This window comes from Morone saxatilis, unplaced genomic scaffold (assembly GCF_004916995.1).
Source record: "Morone saxatilis isolate NCDOM2014 unplaced genomic scaffold, NCSU_SB_2.0 Contig12, whole genome shotgun sequence".
Classification (NCBI taxonomy): Eukaryota; Metazoa; Chordata; class Actinopteri; family Moronidae; genus Morone; species Morone saxatilis.
This window is the reverse complement of record NW_023339674.1, coordinates 15,042,723-15,051,367: the sequence shown is the minus strand read 5'-3', so window position 1 is coordinate 15,051,367 and position 8,645 is coordinate 15,042,723. Positions and strand designations below refer to the sequence as shown.

The window sequence follows — 8,645 nt, the reverse complement described above, 5'->3', positions numbered from 1 at the left end:
GTATGTGTACACATACCTGGCCAATAAAAGTGTTTCTGATTCTGCTGTGCCTCCACTATTTAAAGAAATAGAAAGATAACAGGCACCTCGCATGCAACACCGAATTGATATTACTTGAATTTTTTGACAAATGATTGCATTAAATAAAAACAACTCTTGTTGGTTTATTGTGGATATTTATTTTCTTAAAACCATTTCTTCTCACGTTGTTCTTGTGATGAAACCCTGAGCTTTAGAGAACACAATCACTAAAGCAGACCAACTCAGACCTGTGTGAGAGTATGTGAACAGGAATGCTTGAATGATAGAGATCAAAGCAAGTCAGTGAATAGATAAAATGCATTTGTTATGCCCCAAATTAAAAGCAGTATATTATGTAATGATGGTGATAGACATTTATCAGGTTCATATGAAAGAATCAAATCAAACAATAAAAAATAAATTCTTAAAAGCACGGTCATTAAACATATTTACACATAAAAGCTAACTTTCAAAACGATTCATTGCTTCTGACACTTTTCCAGTAACTATTTCAAGTATGATTTGCATCACAGCACCATGTACGTTAGCTGTTACACACTGCCTACCGTTCAAACCACAGTGCCATTTAATATTTACTCATGGCTTACAGTACCACCAAATGTGCATTCATCAACTCCACAAAAACAATTGGGCACAGTAAGATGTTCAAATATGGCACAAGTAAATAATCAGTGTTAATATATGTCTGACATGCAAATATTGACATAAACATTAAAAAACAGTGTAACACAGACCAAGATGAACAGACATAAATAGTGACCAAAAAAAAAAAATCAGTATTCCTCTACGACATACACTGCACAACCACTAATACCATCTTCTTCACACTGTGAGGATTCAAACCAGGCAGGTGAGGAGGAGCAGCCACACTGCACATGATGACTGTCTGGCTCTACTCATGTCTGCAGGGTGGGTCGTGCTGCTTTCCTCTCTCACACTGGATCTGCCCTGCTGCCTGGCCTTCTCTGAGGGACCTGGACAGATACGTGTTGTATCTGCAGGGGTGGGTGGGGTTGGGAGTACATAGAGCAGTGCAGGGCAGAGAAGGTCTCCTGTATGGCTCTGTACGCAGATGGGCTGGTAAAGCAATCTCACACCTCCTCCTCCAGGTCTCTCTGTCCGTCCGTCTCTCCTTCTAGGGGAGAAAGAAGTTGATCCGCTGGGGTATGGACTTGCATCCCTGGGCTGAGAACAGTCTCTCCTCTTTGGGGACGTACAGCATCGCCTTGGCCACCTCATCCAGCGTAGCTTCATCCGTCTCCAGACCTCGTGCTGCATAGGCGTCCCGTGCACACAGCTTGACATGGCGGTACTCCAGAGGCAGGAATGGCACAAAGAAGTCGATCAAGTGACCAGACATCAGCTCACTCTGAGCAAACCCACCTGGAGAAGAGAACAACACAAAAAACTCCAATCAATGTTTGAAATGATGATAGAAAAGACTGGCTTTAATGTGAGAGCTAGCACTGCAGCATACCTTGAGACTCCATAGTTTCTGCTCGTAGCCGATGCTCCAGGTCTTCCATACCGATGTCCTCTCGATTTTGACCGGAGTGCCAGAAGTCCAGCGCTACATCATTGATTGTTGCTCCACCAATATTACTGCAGAGACAACAGGCATGTCAGTCCAAAGCAGTAGAAGGAGAGTTAATGTATTTTCTTAAACATAGATTGTGCTTGGGACAAATGTTCACAGATTAGTGATCTGAACAAATTAGAGAACTTTATTTAAAAATCAATTTTAACATGATTATTATTAGTCTTTGAACCCTTCTCTGTCTCAGCTCTGGTAGTTACCAGCTATGTTCCTCCAAGTAGTTGCTTTTAATGTACTCCTGGTTTTGTTAGATGCATCTTGGGGCATGGTATAATCTTCAAAAAGATCTATAATATAAAAACAAATTTATACGGTTGTTTACGGTTGTGGTTGTTTTTCTTAAGTGTTAGAAGAGTTGTTCTTATATTTTATTGTTGGTTTTGTATATTATGTTGTATTTTAATATGTTGTGAATGTGTATGGCTGCTAGCTTGGCCAGGTCTCTCTTGTAAAAGAGATTTTGATCTCAATTGGACTTTCTGTTAAAATTAAAATTAAATAAAAATTTTTACCATAGTTTCTTATAGTAGTGTCTCCTACATCATATCATTTCTACATAAGGGTAAAAAATGCGTTTCTATATTTGACTGAACAGATTATCTGTCAGCAGAAATCAGGCATGAGTAACTGAAAACATGAAAAATCCATAAAGAGGACTAATGGAGACAGAAGGAGAAACATCCTTCATTACAGATGAGCTGTCAGAATACCTGGGCCAGAGGGGAAATACACTCTGAGTCTGTCCGACCCAGCTTGAGCAGACAGGACGTGCCCGATATATAAAACCAACCTGAGGAAGAGGAAGATGGCTCTGCGGTAGCTGACACCATCTACGTTGTCATAGTGATCCATGAAGGGTTTGATGGCATCGATGAGGCCTGGGTGAAGCTTCTCAGCCTCGTCAAAGATGAACAAAGTCTGCGGGCAGCGCAACACCATGTCCCGAATTGCCTCTCTCAGCTGACCCTGCATGCAGAGAGAAAGACCAAAGCTTACTAAAATCTCTAAGAGCCACAAAGGAAAATGAAAACAAACTTGACTGTGTTAAGGATTTGAGTCTGGTTTAACACTTTCAAGTGTAATTAAAGGTTAAGAAAGATATTAAAGACATTTATAGCTTCTGTAGAAAAGAATGTGCTCTAAAACCTTCATGTATTTTAATTCTGCTACTTCTTGTACTGTCTTAAACATACCTTAAACTAAATCTCATTTAAAGGGAAGAACTTATCAACAACTGTAGCAGAAACAGTCCAGATTCTGCAGAACTAGTTTAAAGGTTATCTTGTGTACTATATCCTGTTACATCTGGATCCATTTGTGTAATAATGCTGTGTCAACATTATTTTGAAATCTAATTCAATGATTGTGTAAAAATGTTGTTTAGATGGGCCCACGTTGGCACCTGTCACCTGGTTGGACAAATGCCAGGTTCCAAAAAGACGTGGATGTCGCGGATCAATGTTTGATTTGAACCATCCGTCCAAACCGTGATCGTTATCATTCATACGCTGAATTACAACACACAGACTAAACAACTGACTAAGCCAGCGGGGGTTCCAGCAACACTGCCAGCATGTTTCTGGAACAGAGTGTCAAACTCTGTGCGGAGAGGGCCCCTGCACGTCTTACCTTGTACGTGTCCACCAGTCTGGCGTGGGGGAAGTGGAACGGGGCGATGAACAGTCGGACACACTCACTCTTCACCCCGTCACGATACAGGTTATCAGCAATGATCCGGGCCACAAAGTTCTTGCCAGTGCCGGACCAGCCATGGAAGGAGAGTGTCAGAGGCTTGTTGGACTCTGGGTTGTTGATAAAACCCTGGATGGCTTTCAGAACCACAGACTGGACCAGGTGCTGCCCGTGGAGCTTGGTCTGAAGGTCCGTCGACAGGCCTGCACAGAACAGAGAACATGCTTAACAAAGGCAGCACCCGATGCAGAATAATCCCTGAATACCCATAATCTTTTACAGTGTCTATGAATGAGTCTATGTGTATGTGATGCACCAGCTATTAATGCAGGACCCTTTAAGTCACAGGTGGACAGATGTAGAGGATTTACCTATGATATAAACCTGCCGTCATTTGCACAATCTTGCAAACCTTATCACATGCAGTAGTTTGTTGCAGGAGCTCCTGAAATTATATTTAAGTTGAGAAGCTCTACAAGGCTCCTAACATCTGTTGGCATGTTACTGCAGTTAAGCAGAGATATTCAATGTTTTGTGACAGGTCTGATATTGAATAGCAAAGGTCAATCAAGAAAACCAACAAACAGTGTGTAACTATGCACCTAATGAACGGCTAACAAATGGAAATAAAGCCTGCTGACCCTTTATAGGTGCAACTACAATGGGCTGGTGCACTTTAATGCTAAAATAAGTACATAATAAAGCGTGTAGAACCCTGAACTACACGTCAGTATCAGTTTGAACTTGTGTAAAATATTAAAATACTTTTCTGTACGGATGTGACACGTATTCCCGTCAAAAGGAGCATTTTATATAATTGTTTATTGCCATTGAAAGCAGTAAACCTGCTGCTATCTGCCCTCTCTAGTGCATGCAGAGCAAAAGTAAGCCTGTTAAAGGAACTTTTATGACTGATTTCATTGTTATAAACACTTTCACAAGCTGCCTCTGTTTGATTGAACACAGATGGTGAGCTGCGAATGTATAACTAGAATAAAAACAGACCATCAGGCAACACACACACTGAATTAAAGTAAAACAATGTGTAACAGTGACACTCATCACACAGGCACAGGGGCCATATAAGCAGACAGCTGTAGTGTGATTACCTGTGATGTTGTTGGTTATCCTGCAGTCTCCAGATTCACAGCACTGGCCCAGACTACAGTACCACTGATGTAGCAGGCTAACGTAGTCCTGAGGAAAACCTGCCCAAAGGTCCCTGGTAGGAACTGCTCACATGAACAGGAACACAAGCAGTCAGCTTATATGGTAATGTAATGTAGTAATATGTAATATAACACATCACTGAGTCAAGATAGTCAATGAGGAGGAAATGGAGGAGTGTGACATGCATAATAGACAGTGTACACATTGAGGTAAATTTATATATTTCAGTATAACATAATAATAGCTTCCCTGTCGGTGTCTTACCTTGCTGTGTAGCATCGTCTTGGTTGGGCTGACAATCCCCCTCCCATATATTGCAATAAATGTAATTAAAATAGTAAGTGGAGACATTGGAGATGCTGTCGAAGTGGAAGAAGTTTGCCTCCGCGGACAGAGCCCAGAGGACGGGCAGCAACCACCGCACAGACATCGGTGAACGGGCTGGTCCGAGGCCGTCGAAACGAGACTGAACACCGCGTCCAGGTCTCCCTCTCCCATTTATTTAAATCTGGCCGTGTGCTGGCGGCCCGCTCAGTGTGGATATTTACCCCTCTCCCCCATCCGAGACAAGGAGAGGCGCTTGTTTTTGTTTAATAAGCGGACGGGCGGGTTGTAGTCACTTAGCTCCGCCCGTCTTAAACGGGGTCGCTACTACCCGCCTTCCTGTATCCATGGAGCTGCATTTCTATTGAGTGGAAGTACTGGCCCACAACAGGGAGGTTTTTTGAGCACTAGCCGCCCGTGTGAGGAGACCGGGGACATAAAACAAAGCCACCTTTGGTGTACGGACGCTTCTATCGCGAGACGTCAAACCGGAAGTGTGGTAACTACGTAGCTTCCGGTGAGGTCTTAAAGAAATCACTTCAACGTGCCAAAATTATAAATACATAAAGTATATTTTAATTTAGCTCTTGTATCATTCTCGTTTTGAATTTGTGTTTATTACTGGCAAATAGTTTCACTGCCAGATGATTGACAAAGACGTAAACATTCAGTACAGGTTGCATCATTCCCCTCCAACAAGACACAGGCACAATATTTCTTTTCAGTATTTATTGACAATGTTGTACAATATTGACACTGTTGGTTGTCCACAGGCCCTCAGGTCTCCATCCAAACAGCAAATCACTTGAAGTGCTTCAAGGCCAGGCTTCACCTCTGCATCCTTAAAGGACAAACATTTCTCATTAAAAATCCAGAGGGGGACATATCAGGACACAACAGGGTTTACTGACCAGTATCTCAGAAAATATGGAACGGTAAGGGTTATAATCAATGGACATCATTTGGCAGAATCTTTTCATCACAGAAAGTGGCCAATGCAATCTTGTTTTCTGACACCCACAGAACAGTTTCGATCAGCAACATTAATGCCAACCAATAGAACTGAACATGGGCACTTGAGGCTTTTTAAAGACTTTATAATGCTTACCAAGATCAGTGTCTGAGATCAGCTCCTTCCTGGAGATTGGAAAGAAAACAATCTTATTACACATCAGGGACTGGTTCATTGAGATTGAACTCACTGGGTTTCTCAGTAACACATTTTCCACATTGAAATTCAGGTCAGACATTTGTTAAGTACATCACTGAACCCATGGCAGCCATTTTGTATAACGTGGGAGTATTTGCGCACTCACCTCAGTTCATCTTGTATCTTCCCTTCTAAATCAGCCGCCAAGTGAGGAGGCATCACCTGGAGAGACAGGACAGCATAAGTTTAATATGAAAACAAACCTCAGGATAAACAGTTAGACACTGACCAGGTTCAGTTAGAGCTAATATACACATGACTCCATGGTTTATTGTCAGTCTGTACTATGTCATCACACAGGTCAGTCTACAGGGATCAAAGGGTTTACTACAACAGCAACCACAATCCCACTAATGTACATGTGCAGCTCTTCAGGCCCAGATAAGGTAGAGTTTGGGGACAAATCTGTACATTTAGGGATTCATTTTCATTGAAAGATGCCCATTTTGAGGGCTTAGATCTCAACAAGGCAGCAAACTAGTTTAAGACACCAACTCTAGTCATTCAGGCCTGAAGCGCTTTAAATATCACTCAAATACTCACCATGCTAGTGCGACATCTTGTGCTCCAGACCACCATGATACCAACTGCTCTCTGCAAAGATAGAATAGCTGAATGTGAATTAAGCTAAACAGGGTTACAATTCTTTCCCTATAAACCATCCAGATCAGAATAAATGACTAATATCTTCAACTGGATCAGTGACCTGATTCAAATGCATCATTTCTGAATGATATTAGCTGCACAGACCCAATATTAGACATTACTTACCACCAGGGATGTGATGGTTCTTGACAGCAAGGTTTCATGTCTGTGGATGAAGAGACAATTGTCATCATGCTGTTTTGAACACTTGAAGGCTATAAGATAGTTATAGTTGACACATCAGCTAGGAGCGAAAGACAAGCAAAGATATTCATCATGGTTTAATCCGCTGAACTATGGGATCATCATTGTATCAAGTATCATTAAAGATTATTTGATATCAGTTTCAGTTACATCAGCTCACCTTCATGTTGCCTTTTGTACTGCCGGACATTCCCGTTCCTGAAAATGAAATAGAAGTTAGAGATCACTTCAGAAGTCAAACAGCCTCACTGGTTATGAGGCCGACACATCAGCTAGGAGCGAAAGACAAGCTGAGATATTCATCATGGTTTAATCCGCTGAACTATGGGATCATCATTGTGTCAGGCCATGTTAGATGTTTAAAGCACAAAAGTCAACTCACCTGTAATGATCCAATCTTCTGAACCAGATCAACGGATGTGAGCACCATCTACAAGTCAAACGGGAAACATTAGAAACTACAAACTAAAGTTATATCCAGGAGTTTCTCAATCTGCACTGCATCAGTTTAGAGTCCTCTTTCATTCTTTTTCAGAGAGATTCCCATTGTGTGTTTTAAACAAGCTCATCATTGACAGTTTGGAAAACTACTAGGTAAAGTTGAACTAAAGTGGGCCATTACCTGCTCTGGTGTTGTAGAAAGGTCTATGCAACTGAAGTGCACCTGCAGGAACACAATATAAAATGAGAAATCAAAAACAATAATCTTACACTTGCAAAGCATAAAGTTCTGTGCCTCAGACGGGTCAACTGGTGGGTTGTTTGTATCGTCATCCATCTTGTCAAGAGTAGCAAATAAGAGTCATCATAGAAGCACAGGGACAATGTACGGGATAAAGACTGATGCTTCTCTGGGTGTTTAAACATAAAATGCCACATGTCTGCTTGGCATTTTATACATTACTTTTCATTTTGAGAGACAGTAAAGGCCATTTTATGGGCAATCTTAAAGCCACACAGTAAAATAAATGACTAAATCGGTTGAAAAGCCAGTAAAAACTAATCAAGGACATCTCAGAGAAGCATAAATCCATCTGAACTGCCATGAGGTATGTGAGCCTCACCTCTTTCAGCACCACCCGACTGCCTCATGTCTCTGGATTTTCTCCAAACCTGTGGAAATTAATCTTTTAGTAACATTACCATACTGGTTCAACTCAAATATAGCTTTAACCAGGAAGCCTCAGTGTTAAATGTCTCAGAAATCACATCTGTCCACTACTCTTATACATAAATCATCACTGACTTCCAGGAATGATAAACTTAATTAAATGATTATATATATATATATATATATATATATATAAAAGCACTGTACTCACCAGTATAGTATTTGATGTTCAAAACATGGAGTCATCCTTTCAAACCTGAAGAAAAGAGGAACACATTAGCTACACAGCTCACATGCCGTTTCTTTTAGTGAAACTAAACGCTCACTAGGGCTGCACAATATGGCAAAATCCATTCAACTTCCTACAGATGTTGCTGTAGGATTCATTAGTTGCTGGAAATACTAACTTTGGCATCTCATTACATTCTTGCTGAAGAGTATTAAAAGATGTGGAGCCATCTTCTGTGATTTGATACTGCACATGATGCATTTTTATTTATTTCTGTTAGTTGTGCAGCCCAATCCTTAATCCAACCTCAATGAATCAGAGCTCATAAAAGGCTTTAATGTAATCAGGAGGCCTTTCTGGTTCCTCACCATCTAATGTCGGCCTCCATTCTGCTGACATCCAGTCCTCGGGCCTGCAAACA

The 8,645-nt window shown here is 41.3% G+C and overlaps 1 protein-coding gene, 1 long non-coding RNA gene and 5 other non-coding genes across 9 annotated transcripts in view; all 7 read right to left on the bottom strand.

Annotated features, from left to right (window-relative positions):
* Positions 1–167: 167 nt before the first annotated feature.
* tor3a (torsin family 3, member A) lies at positions 168–5,274 on the bottom strand. The gene is made up of 6 exons (XM_035653911.1): positions 4,766–5,274; positions 4,441–4,563; positions 3,269–3,534; positions 2,430–2,605; positions 1,520–1,644; positions 168–1,425 (listed from the first exon to the last, which is right to left on the bottom strand). The coding sequence occupies exons 1-6, from the start codon at positions 4,929–4,931 to the stop codon at positions 1,178–1,180; spliced, it is 1,104 nt and encodes a 367-aa protein (XP_035509804.1). The 5' UTR covers positions 4,932–5,274; the 3' UTR covers positions 168–1,177.
* A 265-nt stretch (positions 5,275–5,539) lies between these two features.
* LOC118322266 overlaps positions 5,540–8,645 on the bottom strand; it is a 4,203-nt gene continuing 1,097 nt past the window's right edge. The window contains exons 1-11 of one of the 3 annotated variants that reach the window (XR_004796438.1): positions 8,593–8,645; positions 8,207–8,251; positions 7,949–7,997; positions 7,507–7,548; positions 7,267–7,314; positions 7,045–7,082; positions 6,807–6,846; positions 6,579–6,629; positions 6,142–6,197; positions 5,934–5,962; positions 5,540–5,666 (exon numbers count right to left, since the gene is read on the bottom strand). This is a non-coding gene — a long non-coding RNA (uncharacterized LOC118322266). The remainder of the gene's footprint in view (positions 5,667–5,933; positions 5,963–6,141; positions 6,198–6,578; positions 6,630–6,806; positions 6,847–7,044; positions 7,083–7,266; positions 7,315–7,506; positions 7,549–7,948; positions 7,998–8,206; positions 8,252–8,592) is intronic. The other 2 variants (XR_004796439.1, XR_004796437.1) reach the window with 2 other exon arrangements.
* Positions 5,740–5,813, bottom strand: LOC118322471. The gene has a single exon (XR_004796448.1). It is a non-coding gene; the product is annotated as a small nucleolar RNA SNORD47 (small nucleolar RNA).
* LOC118322474 lies at positions 6,913–6,997 on the bottom strand. Its single transcript, XR_004796451.1, has one exon. It is a non-coding gene; the product is annotated as a small nucleolar RNA snR60/Z15/Z230/Z193/J17 (small nucleolar RNA).
* LOC118322473 lies at positions 7,145–7,229 on the bottom strand. The gene has a single exon (XR_004796450.1). It is a non-coding gene; the product is annotated as a small nucleolar RNA snR60/Z15/Z230/Z193/J17 (small nucleolar RNA).
* LOC118322478 lies at positions 7,381–7,464 on the bottom strand. The gene has a single exon (XR_004796455.1). It is a non-coding gene; the product is annotated as a small nucleolar RNA SNORD79 (small nucleolar RNA).
* On the bottom strand, positions 8,064–8,131 carry LOC118322476. Its single transcript, XR_004796453.1, has one exon. It is a non-coding gene; the product is annotated as a small nucleolar RNA SNORD75 (small nucleolar RNA).

What these genes read in the sequence shown, in the direction of transcription:
- tor3a (XM_035653911.1), bottom strand. Translation starts at nt 4,931, where the DNA reads ATGTCTGTGCGGTGGTTGCTGCCCGTCCTCTGGGCTCTGTCCGCGGAG. An exon ending in GACTGGTGGACACGTACAAG is followed by an intron (nt 2,606 to 3,268) that starts GTAAGACGTGCA and finishes CTCTGCATGCAG; the next exon opens with GGTCAGCTGAGAGAGGCAAT. An exon ending in AGAAACTATGGAGTCTCAAG is followed by an intron (nt 1,426 to 1,519) that starts GTATGCTGCAGT and finishes TCTCTTCTCCAG; the next exon opens with GTGGGTTTGCTCAGAGTGAG.